General features: G+C 35.1%; 1 protein-coding gene across 4 annotated transcripts in view; it reads left to right on the forward strand.

The window, feature by feature from the left end:
• Positions 1-16,070, forward strand: part of MMP16 (matrix metallopeptidase 16) — a 295,803-nt gene that overhangs the window by 133,894 nt on the left and 145,839 nt on the right. For 3 of the 4 annotated variants that reach the window (XM_044245362.1, XM_044245359.1, XM_044245361.1), the window contains exon 2: positions 12,268-12,416. In XM_044245362.1, coding sequence (XP_044101297.1) covers positions 12,268-12,416 — 149 coding nt within the window. Of the gene's footprint in view, positions 1-11,580; positions 11,654-12,267; positions 12,417-16,070 lie in introns of those variants that run through there. The other variant, XM_044245360.1, reaches the window with a different exon arrangement.

A 16,070-nucleotide genomic window follows, 5' to 3' on the forward strand; every position in this document is an offset into this window, starting at 1 on the left:
GGAAAGATAAGTAATAAAGTCTTTCAGTTGTTTTTTGTTTTGTTTTGTTTTGTTTTGTTTTTTCAGCAAAATGTCCCAGCTACCCTGGGATGAGACTCAGCTATGTGAAATAAGACAGCTGATTTCTGACCTAGAATGGCATGCTTGGGTCATCCTTAATCTTATACCATAAAGGCTAGTTTATCAAGAACTCACTCTGCTTGGCTTCATGACAGTTGTTAAGAATAAGAGCCATTCTAGATTCACACCGAGACTCATATCCCTGGATATCACTTATTTACTCTATAGCCCTGAGCAAGTTGATTAACCCTTCTCAACCTGTTTCCTCGTCTGTAAAATGAAGATAATACCAATCTCACAGGCTTGTTGTGATAATTATATGAGCCAGCGTATTAAGGAGATTAACACTGCACCTGACTTAATAAATGTAAGCTCTTGGTGTGTTGTTTACACCGAATATCAGTACTTTCCTGAAAGCAATTTTCAAGCTGTAAAAACAATTCCACATTGATTTTCATCTCCAGGTGTGGGGATAGAAGTTGAATCTGGAAAGGCAAAGATGAAAACTGCTAAGTGCTTTTCTAACATTGACCCAAACTGTCACTCATATTTTACCTTCCCATATTTCCTAGAATTATTCTGAAGTGCCTGAAAGTTACTAACCTTTGCTATGTATGTGATGTGCTGAGATTTATTGTTCACATTTGGAGCCTCTTTGTATATGTGGATGGGAGAATGAATAATTGGATAGTTAACCCTACCCAGTGGGTTCTTCACTTATCTAGCCCTTGTAATTCCATTACTTCAGCTCAGAAAATTGTTCTAGGTGTTGTGTCTATCATGTTGAAAGAGATAGATGAAGATAAAGAACAAACACATAAGTAAACCAAGCTACCACGTGGTGATCCTAAGTGCTGTCAGGGACTTAAACAGGATGCTCCGTGGTGCTAGTAGTGGTAAAGTGGGGTCAGGGAAGGTTTCTTTGAAGAAGTTTTATTTGAACTAAATTTTAAAGGATAGAGAGAAATGTATTCTTGTATTTCATACATGGGAAAGGTAAATGTGGTATCCCAAGGCAGGAAAGAATTTAGCTGTTCCTGGGTGGGAAATTAAAAAAAAAGAAGAAGAAGAAGACCATATGCCCAGAATATTGAAAAGGGATACTGTGAAAAGAAGTTAAAGATTTAACAATGACTGTGCATGGACTTGTTGGCCACAGTAAGGAACTTGAGTTTCACATTAAGTCACTGGGAAACTACCGAAGGGTTATAATCAAGTGAATAATATTCTTTGATCTACATTTAAAAAGTTAATTCATACCACTTATTTGAAAAATAAAAAACAGAAGATAACGGGTGTTTTTGAGGAAGAAGAGAAATTGGACCCCCTTGTGCATTACTGGTGGGAATGTAAAATGGTGAAGCCACTGGAAACAGTAAGTCCCTCAAAAAGTTTTATGTAGATTTACCATAAAATGCAATTTTATGGTAAAAAGCAATTCCACTTCTAAAATATATACCCCCCCAAAACTGAAAGCAGGGATTTGAAAAGACATTTGTAGATCAGTGTCTGTAACAGTATCCTTTATAATATCCAAAAAGATAGGAAAAACTAAAATTTTGATGGACCAATGGGTAAATGAAAAGGTATATATACATGCAATATCATATTATTCAACTTTAAAAATGTTACATACTACAAGTTGTAACATGGATGAATCTTGAAACATCCTAGATGAAATAAATCGGATGCAAAAGGATAAATAATGCATGATTCCACTTACATGAGTTACTTACAGTAGTCAAATTCATAGACAGAAAGTAGAATAGTGGTTACCAAGAATTGGGAGAAGGGAAGTTTTTACTTAATGCATATAGAATTATTTTGGAATGATGGAAAATTCTGGAAATGGATAGTGGTGATGGATATATAACAATGTAATGTACTTAATGCCCCTGAATTGTTACATTGAAAATGGTTAAAATGGTTAAGTTTAGGTTATGTGTCTTTATTTAAAAAAAGAAAGAGAAGGAAAGAAAGAATAAGATGAGACAAGAGAGGTAGCAATCGAAAGCAGAGACCAGTTGGAGAATCTTGTAATTTGGGGTCATAAATGATAGTGTCCTAGACAAAGGGGTGTTAGCAAAAGTAAGGTTTGCATTCAGGGTAAGTTGAAGCTAAGGAGTGATGATGGATTAGATGTGAATGATGAGGAAAAAGCAGAATTAAGGATAATTCTGTATTGGAGGTGTAAACAGCAGTGTGGTAGCACTCCTGGCATTAGGGCAAAGTCAGGGTTAGAGGGTTGAATTGGTCTGTCATCAGCACATAGATAGTATTTGAAGGATTAATTATAGAAGAGATAACCAAGGAAAGTGTAGATGTAGTTAACTAGCAATATTAAGGCTACAATAAGAAAGTGCTGTGAAAGAATGAATGAAGAAAGGGTAAGTCTCTGGCAAAGAGGGTTACAGTGGTTTTTTTAAACTGTAAAAGTGAAGTGGCCATACATGAAATATTCTAGCATGGAAATAAGAATATTAAATGCCCTGGGCAGATTGGACTGTGCAAGCCTGTTTTGCATTGGTAATTAGAGAAGTCCTTGGAGGTAGGTGTGAGTGTTAACACCCAGAACATAGGCAACCACAATAAGGTATACTTTTGTGATGTGTAATGGGATGGTTTGTTTGCATAAAAACTGAACACTGTCAGTTACTGTAGATCTATTTTCAGATGGTCTGCCTTCTTGTTTTGAAATGTGAATAGGTCTCCTAGGATTTCCCAGGATACAGACAGGCAGCTGGGTCTTTTCCTTGTCTAAGAGGCAGCCTAGGATGACAGAGAGAGCCAAGCGTGTGTATCTGTCAGATCTCTGTTTAAATATTGATCATCCCTCTTATATTGGTGCATCTTTGGCCAAGTTAATTTAATCATTCTGGGGGTGTATTCTGTCATTTTGAAAACAGATAATTGTCCTTAATTTACAGATGTGTTATAAAGGATAAAGAAAATGCATGTAAATTGGTACATGGTGGTCAGTAAAGGAATGGCTGTTGTTCTTATAGATCTTATGTCTTATGGGAGTGGGACTCAAATTTCTGTGTGACTAAAGAACTCCATGGAACAAAGCAACAAACGCATACTTTGAGACTAAATCACAAATGCTTGGAATTCATTCTAAGGGATTTATTTTTTTTTTTTTTAAGATCTTATTTATTTATTTGACAGAGAGATCACAAGTAGTCAGAATGGGAGGCGGGATGGAGGGTGGAGGTTGAACAGGCTTCCCACTGAGAAGACCCTGATGGCAGGGCTGGATCCCAGGACACTGGGATCATGACTTGAGCTGAAGGCAAAGGCTTTGACCCACTGAGCCACCCAGGCAAGCCCTAAGGGACTTCTTCTATAGGACTTGAGTAGCTTCAGTAGTGTATGATGGAAAAGGAAGAACTTGGAAATTGCCACAGTCAGAATGTAATATATAGATATTGATAAACTGTCTTCTCATCCCCTAGGGAGAGTAAGTATATCACATTGGAGAGAATTTAAGGAAGTAGCTTCATTTTTAAAAATAGAGTACTTCCTAACAGATCAGTGGTCTCTTTGATTGCACATCTCCATCAATCAATTTTTTTAACATTTAACCTCTCTTATTTATAATTCTATTCATGAACAGATGTACTTAAACATTGCATATATTGTGAAACATACTTAAAATAGAAATACTAAGATGAGCTAAGGATGTCATAAAATTTAAAAATATTTTTGTTTTCCTTACTAATTATATTTATATTAATATATAATATATTAATATATATAATAGCAGCTATTAAGACTATCATTAATTATTATCATGGAGAATTCTGTAACTGACTGCACTGTAATATTGATTTAACACTTTGAAATACAGCAGTTTAAAATTACCGTGGCCAAAAAAGACACCTCACCACCCATAAGGAAATGTACATACAGCTTAAAAAGTTGTATCATTAGCTGATTATAACTCATGAGCCTTGTTTTATAATCCTACCCACCAATTATGCAAAGGGTTTTTGGTAAAACTCAGACAGTAATTTTCCATCTTCCATGATGTCTGTCAGTTGTTCCTGACAAATAATCAGGTGTTGTGTTTTCATATTTTTAACAAATGGGTTTAAAATTCCACTAAAATTATTCTTTTTTGGCAAGTTATTTTATAAATCCCACTAAAATTATTCTTTTTTGGCAAGTTATTTTATAGGTAGAAAATTCTGTTGCTGGAATTTTATTTTATTTTTTAAAAATTTTTGATTTGAGGGGCACCTGGGTGGCTCTGTGGGTTAAAGCCTCTGCCTTCGGCTCAGGTCATGATCTCAGGGTCCTGGTATTGAGCCCTGCATCAAGCTCCCCACCTCTCTCCACCTGCCTCTCTGCCTACTTGTGATCTTTGTCTCTCAAATAAATAAATACAATATTTTTTTAAAAATTAAAATTTCATTCGAGAGAGAGAGAGAAAACTTCGGGGAGGGTCTGAAAGGGGAGGGAGGCAGAGGGAGAGGGAGAAACAGACTCTCCACTGAGCAGGGAGCCGGATCCAGGGCTCTGCCCCAGGACTCCGAGATCATGACCTGAGCTGCAGACAGACACTTAACTGAGCCACCCAGGTGCCCCCTGGAATTTTATTTTATTTGTTATTTATTTGTTTATTTATTTAGAGAGAGCACACGCTGGTAGGAGAGGGGGCAGAGGGAGAGGGGAGAGGGAATATTAAGCAGGCTCCACACCCACCTCAGAGCCTGACACAGGGCCTGAGCTGGGTCTCCACATAGGGTTCGAGTTGATGACCCTGAGATCATGACCTGAGCGAAAATCAAGAGTTAAACACTTAACTGACTGAGCCACCGGCGCCCCTGTGGCTGAAATTTTAAAGTACAAAATTAAGAGAGGTTTTTTTTTTTTAAGTGTTTTAGTAGGTAAAGTATTTATATCTTTTTGAGTACAAAGTCAGGTGATAATGGAAACATTTCTAAACGTGCATTTTTACCATACTCTATGGGGCACATCTTTCTTTCAAAAGTAGTTTCTTTCTCCCACATTGCTACAACATCACTTTCATCTCGAGACAGATTACTCTCAAAGTAGCTATTGAGTAGCATACTATTTACAGCCAGTTCCCTTTACAGAAAAAGGCAACACTGTTGTCTTTTTGTAAAAGAAATATGTAGCTTATTTAAGTTTGACAGCTCTTTAAAGTACTTTTTCATAAGATAACCAGAAAACATATATGGTACAGACTATTTTTTTGGTCAGTCCCCATCATATCACAACGTATTTTAAAATTTTTACTTCTAAGATATAGCCCATAAATTCATTTAATCTGTCACAGAAAAATAGTGGTATGTTGTAATGTGCTAGAATCAAGCTATCACAGGAGATTCTGCAAACCCCTCCACACTGTGGAACTCTACCTCTATCTTCCAGACACCTGCTGGAATATAGGTGATTAATAAATGTCTGCCCATGTGAGTGCCCCCTCTATCAATCTGAACAATATTAAATAAAAGTGAAGTTTATTTCTTCTTATTTTATAGATAAGTGTATTCATGCATAAATGTGTGGATGCACACATTACATAAAATGCTGTGGCATTTTGGGCCTCCATCTCAATGGGACATATTGTACTTCGACTTTGAAGACCCTGAGATTAATATCCTCATTATCTGGTGTTGGTAAGACATATTCTGCCCCCAGAAAGTAAGGGTGAGTTGAGCTGATCGTCTACCTGACTCAGGCTCTAGGGCATGTCTTTTAGAAAATTCACAGGATGCCTTGTACAGCACTTCACCCAATTAGTGGAGGGAAGCACAGATTTGAGGAGAATTTTCCTCTATTTAGATTTGTGAGGTGACTTAAATATAAAATAGAATCATGTTAATGACTAATATAAGTAGTCACTGTTTTGGTAATTATTTCTGTCCCAAGAAACTAGGGATGGTAAGGTAATGCCTTGCTATTGTTCATTGTTGCTTGAGTTTTGTCTTTTTGAGTTTTTGTTTTGTTTTGTTTTTTTTCAGCATGTATGTGTGTGTGCATGTACACTATATATTCACCTTTAAAAATGTAAAACATACTTGGGAAAAACCATGAAAGACACATAAGGAGACCAGTATATCATAGTACTCGAACTTTCCAGTACAATGACTAGCATATGATAGAATCCCAATTAAAACCAACTGTTTTTGTTTTTGTTTTGTTTCTTAGTTTGGTGGTGTTTTTTGTTTATTTGTTTGATCACTGGAGCTCAGCCATTACTATTTAAGGGGATTTTCTCCCATAGCTATGGAATACCAACTATAGTTCACTCGTATGCAGAATGGAAAATCTCTCCCTAGCCTTTATATCCTAAGTTTTCAGTTTCTATCATAAATTAGAGAATTTCATGTTAAGGTGAAAAATATGGTCATCATGATCATTATAATTTTTACTAATGATCCAGCTTCTTTCTATCTCCTTGTTCAAATGAAGGTTGTCTCTTGATTGCTTCGATGTTCATTGGCGTAACTTTTGGTCCTTCCACTGTTTGATTTCCATTTAAGAAGCCATTTAAATAGACAGTAAAATTCTAAAGGAATTGAATTCTATATGTGTAATTTCATACACTGATTCATTCATAGTAGGGATGGGATGGTGATTTAGAACCCATTTAGATTTTTGAATGAACAGAAAGGCTAATTTCTGCCTCATTAACTTATCCTATGAATTTTCAATTTGACCAATTCTGAATGACTACTCCCACATCAGTTTAGTTTTTTGGTTAATAGGTAGTTATAATTCATATTTATAGCCACTTTTCAGACTAGAAAATTTAGCCCCTAAATCCTGCCCTTCTTTATAACTATTAAATATATGCTATTTTCAGGGGAAAATGTCCTTAAGCCTTTGCTAACTCCGTAGGTAATACACAAAATAGGGGATTGACACTTTTTAGTTGTTAATTTTAGTTAATAATAGAATTTTAACAAATAACATTTAGAAGTCTCATACTAAAGGAGGGAAAATAATTTTATAATAATGAAAACTAAACTATTAAAAATGCTTTCCTTCAGTCTATGTTATCAGGAAAGTCAATTAATTGTATCAGAATATATGTTAATCATTATATATATAAATATTTTTGTTAGTAAATATGTTAAAATTTAACATGAATTCAATAATTTTAAAAATGACATCCCAAAACAACAAAAGTTATACAATTGTGTAAATTGAAGTGATTGTTTCTAAATAAATACCATAAAATGCTATAAAGTAAATACTAGAAATAAAACTATTACCTCTGCCCTTTTCCTTCTATATTGAGTGCTGTAATTTGGATCATATGATCACTGGGCCCGTGGACCTTGCATTTGGCCACACCACACATGAGCTGCAGTGAGCTATACCTGAAATTACTGGCTCAGTCACAAATAGACATGTGGTCTGGCAAAGTGATTTTTCAAGTTAAATCAAATTCTAAACCATACCTCTTATCTTCACCTCCAGTAATTTCCATAATATCTAAAATATATCCTTACTAGCCCTAGTAAATTCATTAGTTTAATTATTTAAATTCTTCTTAGAAAAATTTCAAGATGTTTTCTTTGTATGTTGGGTCTTGCTAGTGATGGAATTTTAATCTGCTTCTTGCATTTGTGATTCACCATGAATAGGAGTATCTTAATGTTCTATTAAGGCATTGATAAACTTACTAGCTTTAACAACTGGAGGAAAATTTATTTCTCTAGATTTTAGAGACTAAATAAAAATATGTATTCTAAAAATCCTCTGTTTATATTTGGTTTTAGTCATGAAAACTGCTAATGTCTTCTTTTTGTTGTTGATAACCATCTTCCAGGATACCACACTGATATATGGTATGGATAGCTGAGTTGATTAATACAGGTTTTCCTAATATGGTTACATGAAATATTAAGTGACAAAGATATTCTTTCTTAAGGGATTTACTAAAACTTTGCATGCCTGCTACTCATATTTATATTACAGTCTGGTAAAGGCAATATCTATTGGCACAGAATTTAATATTTAAATGTTTACCTTTTATGGCTTGATAAGTCCCCTTACTCTGCAGAGAGCAGCACTCTTCTGGTTGTTCCTCCATCTGAATGGTCACCAAGTATAGGAAATTGGTTTTGTCTCCAAAATAGCAAGATAATTTGACTATGTTAGTAACACAGGGAAGGTAATTCAAGGTTAGACACTGTTGCTGAATTTGAGGTTCTGTGATTGCGTGTTTTGATGATAATGACACGGTCTAACTCCCAGACGGTAAAAGGAGGCAAGTTGTGCCTCCAGAGAAACCTGTTTCTTGATAGTTTTCCAGTGCTCTCAAATGCATGTGTCCATCCAGTAAGCAAAAGAGGGCAAAACAAAGAAAACAAAATAAAAACAAGTTATCTTTCCTCACAACTCTTGATTCCTTACATCTTAATCTGCATTTCAGTCTTGCCCCATTCCAAGGACAGGTCTTAACCTGAGCAGGAATAATTTCAAGAACTCAGAGCAATTAGTAAACATAAAATAATAATATGATGGATTGAGCAAAAATATGCTGGTGTCTTTATGTAGTCTCAATCCTCACATCAAACCTGCCAATTCAACATCATTTCCCCCAAATGCATACATGAGGAAATCATTCCTTAATTATCCATTATATGCATTTGACAGCACTAAAATAAATATATATTCATTTATGCGTGTGTGTGTGTATACACATATATTTATATATCAAGAGACAAACAATCTCAGAAGGCAAGTTTATTTCCTGTTACCCAGGAAAGCAATATTTTAAAAACAATGTTTAAAACAGGGATCTATTTCATAACAATGTATGAGGAGTCTATGAAGTCTGAAGTATGAAGCCTAAGATATAGTCTTTTTTTTTTTTAATCTTTTTTTTTTTTAAAGATTTTATTTATCCATTTGACAGACAGAGATCACAAGTAGGCAGAGAGAGAGAGGGGAGGAGGAAGCAGGCTCTCTGCTCTATAGAGCAGAGAGCCCAATGCGGGACTCGATCCCAGGACCCTGAGATCATGACCTGAGCTTCAGGCAGAGGCTTTAACCCACTGAGCCACCCAGGCACCCTAAGATATAGTCTTTAAGGGATAAGGTGTACCTTCAAATATTACTTTGTATACTTAATTTAATTTTCTATCACATAAGATATTAAAAGTCGTAATTTAATAGAAAAGAGGCAGGTTTTCTCTGTCACTATGTCATAATTCAATTTTTCTTTTTTTAATTACTTTTATTAGCGTATAATGTATTATTTCCCCCAGGGTACAAGTCTGTGAATCATCAGGCTTGCACATTTCACAGTACTCACCATAGCACATACCCTCCCCAAAGTCCATAACCCAGCCACACTTTCCCTACCCCCCTACCCCCCAGCAACCCTCAATTTGTTTTGTGAGATTGAGTCTTCATATTTCAGTTTTTAAAATTTCCTTTTCTTTATTCTAGAATGATAAGATGCCTTGGCTACCCACCATACTCTATTTCTATAACACAAGGGTTTTGTTCTATAGACATAGAATAAGGTAGCTTATAACAAAGTTTCGTATACTTCTGTGATGATTATGGACAGGAGTTTGAATCTGATATACACTGTGTATACCTGATCTTCATTCATTGGTGACTTAAGAGTCAGCATTTACAAAGCTCTGGGGATTTTGGCCATAGTGGTTTTCTACCATTGATGCTGAGTGTCCTGTCCACCTTGTATTTGGTCAGTTTTCCTTCACCATAGTGACCAACTTAGTCTCCTCCAAGCAGCATTAGCATCTTATGTAGGGCTATTTGGTACACATTTCTTTTCTCTATCATATAAAAAATGACCAGACTCTCAGAATTCTGTGGTGTGGACACTTATGCTTGATTTTCCACTGTTTGGTGGAAAGATGCATTGCAGCTTTCCATTGAGAATTATTCCTGGTCAATTCTTGATGATGTCAGAGATTTCTTGATTAACAAATAACAATGATATTAAGAAAGATAAACTCAAGGTGGCCTATAATCTCAATGACAGTTATCAGACAAAACAAATTTTGACTATAAAATGGTAGGTCCCATAGGTTTTCTCATATTTTTCAATTAAAAAGAATTATGCACTTCTCAGTCATTTAGAAAAAACATTGACTTTCATGGTAAATGGTATAATAGAAAAGAGAACTTGAAGAAAAATCACAATTTTTTTTATTATTCCAACTCATTTGTTTGAAAGGGTAAGGCATAAATCAATGTGCATTTTATAACATATTTTTTTCACTATCCATCTAAAATTTATATATTTTATAGTCTTTCTATTTGTATATAAATCATAGGGTTTATTGTTAACAGTTTTCTCTTTGCTGTCACTATAAATGACGTGGTTGCCAGTAGCTGAACACCCATGAGTAACCTAGCAACAAGTCAGCTCTCTAACAAGTAAGAAATAAATGCCAACAAAGTGTTATGGGAAAAAGAGTTCAATTTCAGAATATTAGTGCATGTATACTGCTAAATATCAAGATGAAATCTTCTAATTTGGGGGAAATTACATTACAATAGGTATTGAATTTTCTAGTAAATAATACATTGCCAGTGAAATCTTGTCTCCTTCATTCAGAAAACAAATGGAATCTATTTCAGACTGCAGCACTGTTGACTAGGTAACTGAATATATGTGTCTTCCCTGGAACCCTATTCATTACAGATTAGATGAGAGAAGTGTCTTGGCATGTTTTCACTATGTGGTAGATGAGTTTACTAGACGGAGTTTCAACAATAAACCTTCCTGACAGTGAGGTACTGTTGATCTCCTAAATAGTTTTAGAATAAATGTTTTATTTTATTTTCAAAGGGTTGTGCTTATAGTTCTGAACTTCTGGGGCATGATTTTCTTAGAAAAACTACGAAAGACTCTACCTTGTTTTTTTACATGTTAAGGCTTTGGTATATTTAATATCAGTCTCTTTTGGTGAAATTTAACTTATATAATTACTGTTTGTTTTCACTGAGAAAATAGCACTCCTCTCTGTTAGTTGTCAGGTCGTAGAGGAAGTAGATCAGGTATTGGGGAAAAGCTGTAACTTCATAGGATCATCATTGGTATGATGATTAGATCCAGGTAGAGAGGGAAATACATACTGGTGGGTGCCTTCCATTAAATAGCACAGCTTCTATTCTGTGTGATAGGCAGAATTACTTGGCCTTTCTCAATTTGACAGGCAGTTCACTGCACTTAAAGAAATCTTAGTGCCCCATGGAAGATTGAAGTAAGGGACAGAAGGATGGGTTAGGAGCTGAGCATATGATTGTACATTTAAAATGAATGCATAGAATGGTAGAACTGGAAAGCATCTGCTCTCTGCTGAAAAATTTTGTTTTCCCCAAATACCCTGATTTTTAGTTACTTTGAAAATCTGACGTTAAATGACTGAATTGTTGCTACAATCACACTTGGGACGTGAGCTCAACTCTGACCTTTTCTCTCACTATCCACACAGATCTCCCTTCTCTGGGGAAGAGGAGAATAAAAATCACGAGATTCTTAAAGAGAGACCCAAATATACTTACCAAGATAGTCTGATTTCATCTATATATGAGAAGTTTGTTCACTTACATTGTTTGGATTGAAGTGAGTCACCTTAAATAAATGAAAGACTATTCTTTATATGAGAAACACTTACCTACCCTTGAAGGCATCTAGCTACAACTGAATAGATCAGTTGCATGAAATTTGTACTCAAAATGTCATGACAGAATAATATGGTCTATATTGTTGATGTTACTCGTGATGGCTGCAGTCCTTGGTTAGTTGTTCAGGAAAGTGGCATTTTAGATGCAGCTTATGCATATTAACTACCCCTTTTAGCACAGATGTCTCTTTGGGGTTATTGTTGAAAAGGTATCGTTCCTTATTTGGGGAATTTGAGTTCCTAGAGGGCATAGATCATCTTTTTTGTTTCTTTTATCCAGTATTGAGTATTCTTGTAAATAGTAAGCTTGCAACAAATGACTTTTTTCTTTTCAGTTGATGTTCAGTGTTTGTAGGTGTGCTAGAAAGATTCATAACAACAAAAACCAAATTTATATTAAACTACAGAATAGATGTTAAAAAGAGGTAAAAAATCTTAGTAATGCCCTTGTAGAGGAAATAATGTTTAAAGATCCACTATGGACATAACTTAATTACTGTACAGTTATTGCTCAATTATGAGGTTGATCTAAAAGGAACTGTCCTTATTGCAGGTTTGGTTACAAAAGTACGGCTACCTTCCACCAACTGACCCCAGAATGTCGGTGCTGCGCTCTGCGGAGACCATGCAGGCCGCCTTAGCTGCCATGCAGCAGTTCTACGGCATTAACATGACAGGAAAAGTGGACAGAAACACAATTGAGTAAGTAATGGCATCCACACTCTTTTCTTTCTGTGGTCCTTGAGTCAAACCTAGTAGTCTGAGAAAGTTCAACCACAAGTGGAACAATTTGTCCTATTCTTTGGAATTTAACCTGTCTCAACCCTCCTCCCCTAGGACGTCAGGTTTGTCAGAGTCACATTTACTCACTTGACTTTAGCGACACTTCTTCAGAATAGGAGGGGAGAAAGAAACAATGAGAGTTAGAGTAAATGTACAGTTGAAGCTGTTGCAGGAAGAGCTACGTCAGTGATGCGTTGGAGCCGGCTTGTGCTGCTGGTGCGGACATACTGGACGCATCTCTTCCCTGTTAAGTGACATGATATCAGTAGCTTGAAATTGGCCAAAGTAGGAATATTAAGGAAAATGGGACACAATACAAATCCGGGCTCTTTTTGAGGGAAAGGGTGTTAGAGAGTCACTTAACTGTTTATTAGCCTCCGATTTGTGGTCATTCTCTACATGAGTTAAATCAAGGAGAGGTTCACTGAAAGTCTCTCCTTTTAATTTTTGATTAGCAAATGGATTGTTTTTACTCTTTAATAATATTTGTGATTCTATGGATTGATTCACCAATCATTTGTTCATTTATTTATTCAACCAATGACTCATTACGGGACATTTCACCTGTGAAAGAGGCATATATAGATCGGAGGACAGAATCTCTTCTTCAGAGGAACCAGGTTAACTGTGTAGCTAGACATAATCACAAATTATTTTAGCACAGGTACACTGTAAGTTCTGCAACATTATGAAACGGCATTATTGTTTTTGGACAGCAGAGGAGGAAATGATTAATTCTCTGAGTGCAGGGAAGAATCATCTCTGTTTATTGAGTCCTTGATACTCAGAAGTAAATCTACTTCATCATTTAATACGATCATCATACATCAACCCTCCACAGTAGGCAAGACAAGGATACATTTTTCTCTCTAATTTTTCAAATAAAGCAACTGAAAGTCAAAGGCTAAGTGAAGTCCAGAGGAGTTGCAGAATCCATTCCTTTTGATGCTTAGTTGGAGAACTTTCTACTATACCATGTCGTGGATCTCAAGAAAGGACACATTTATTTTTCTTTTTAAACCTTAAATACCTGAAATTACTTAGTCCAGGTATATATACTTTTTATATATTAAACTAATTTAATATGTAATTTAAAAATTATATTTTGCCTTCTAATACTTACAGCATGATATTAGTCATATAATTTCTATTTCATCAAGATAGGATGAGTACATGATAAAAGGCTTAAAGATTAAACATTAAAGCAGTTTGGCAAAATAAATATAATTGCCTCTCCTAGCATTTTTAAGAGATAGATAAATATTAACTTTGGTATACCATCTGGGAAAAATAGAACCAAGAATTAATATAATGTGTTCTGCAAGAATGAGGAACTTGTTATTAGTATTGGGAATAGAACTTGGATATTTTGAACCTGCTGCCCTCTATTCATTGCAATTCTCCATTAAGAGTGTCCTAAATAAATATAGCTTTAAATTAATTTTAATTACAATTATAAATTAATTTTAAAGATTACTTATTAAGTTAATAAGCAAACCCACAAGTCCTGTATTTTGTTGCTGTGTAGAGTACAGAATTCCATTTAAATCATACTTCTAATCCCAACATTTTACAAAGTGCTCTGAACAGCTTTTGTGCTCCCTAATGCAGAGCTGTTATCTTCTGATTCACTTTCTTGGACCATATGACACAGTTTTTAAAAACACAATAAATTGAGAGCTTGGGAAACAAATTCCTTTGAATCTGCTTATTACCAGATATTAAAATTCAGAAAGCGGAGTTCTATAGAAGATGGCATCTGTGTTTCCTCTCCGTTTTGAGAGCTCCTGCTGGTCATCGGGAGCACTCAAGATGGATAGGTTTGATTTCCTGAGATAGCTGGAAAAAGGTCTTTGTCAGGAGATGATGGAAGAGGAATGTGTGCAGGATTTATTTAGGCTGCTTAGGTGGAAAGGGTCGGAACGGTTTTTAGTTGTTCTCCAGCAGGACAACGTCAAATGCAGAGGTCCAGAAAAAGACCCCGTGTCCTTTTCTGCCACACAGTGGCTCAGATTCCAGACCAGGAAAAATGATTGTGTCAGTGTGGAGGAGTTAAAGTAGCATTTCTGTGAATTATAGCATCGTAGAGAAAAGATCAACTATATAGGCAACCTTTAATTTAAAACCAACCAGTGTTTTGGTCTGTTTGTTTGGTTTTCTTTGACCAAGCTTTGTTCTAAGTCAGTTTTTTTTCTCTTCTCTTTTTTTGTTTTGAATTGGAAATGCATTTTTTTCTTTACATACAGTATTATTTTTAGGTGAGCCCACTAAAGCCCCATTAAACCTTCATCACCGTTCCTTCCTAGATGACCCTGCTTCCTCTGTCCCCTCTGGCACCCACATTGTCACTCAGACTAGAAACCCTGTGGCTTCATCGGTCTCCTGTCTGTTTTTTTCCACCGATGTATCCCCAGTCCCGAGGTAGTGTTGCGCAGGGTACTCAGCTCAAATAATGTACTATTTTTGGAAGTATAATCCCCATAATCATGCTACTTAAGCAATTGTCTGTGCTTTTATAATCTCGAATGTGTCGTAACAATCCCTGCTGAAATTGTACTCTATTATTTTACATAGCCAAATTATAAAGTATGAGTTTTTATCTAAACCTTATCACATAAAATATGGACTACAATTATAGACCTAAAATTACTCCTCAGTATTAAAATAAATGGCTTAAGAATCATTTTCAGATGCTATAAACTTTTATCTAATTGTAGGCTCTTGTCAAGATCAGTTGTTTTTAAATTAAATTATGTCCTCCTTTGTCAGACAGACATTTGATGCATTCGGTCTATAGTTCTTGAGTAATTAAAAGTAACGATGCAGTTGTGGTGATCCCTATATTATGTTGAAGAAGTTAACCATTTTCCAGTGACAAATTTAAGTATTACCTTAAATGGCTTATTATATTGCTCTCATATCAGTTAGCATTGGTGTTGGAGAGACAGGAAGGAATACTTACTCCCCTACCCCAAAATGAACTCATTATCATCTGTTGCAATGGTTCAAAATTGTGGGTTGCTTAGCTAATTTTTATAAGCAAGCTTACTTAAATTCCTTAATAAGTGAAGCAATTTATGTTATGCATGAAAAAAGCATTGTATTTAGCATGGAGGGAAAAAGGTAGCAAGGCAATAATGAAAATAAGGCTAATGTGTTTTTACAACATTAATGGTAGTATTTTAAAATTTTAATTCATCTTCTATGTGTGCATATTATCATGCATTGAAGCATGCTTGATGAGATATCATTTTTAAGGAGAACTTTCTTTTTTATCTCCCTCCATATATATGTACATACATATACATACACATATATGTGTACCCACATAAATATGCAAATATAGACATATATTCACACATATATAGGATGATCTGAGTTATTCTGTTTATTAACTCATCTTAATTAAAATTAATTTAAGACAGAATGTATAGTTTTTTTCAAATAATTATTATGAAACCCCAGTGTATTTGAATTTTCCTAATTTGAGAATTGAAATATTTATTTAGTTATATCAAGAATCATAAGCTTTGGGGCTTAATTTTCAATACGTTTCATGAATTTCAGTCAGTT

This window comes from Neovison vison, chromosome 4, assembly GCF_020171115.1.
Source record: "Neovison vison isolate M4711 chromosome 4, ASM_NN_V1, whole genome shotgun sequence".
NCBI lineage: Eukaryota > Metazoa > Chordata > Mammalia > Carnivora > Mustelidae > Neogale > Neogale vison.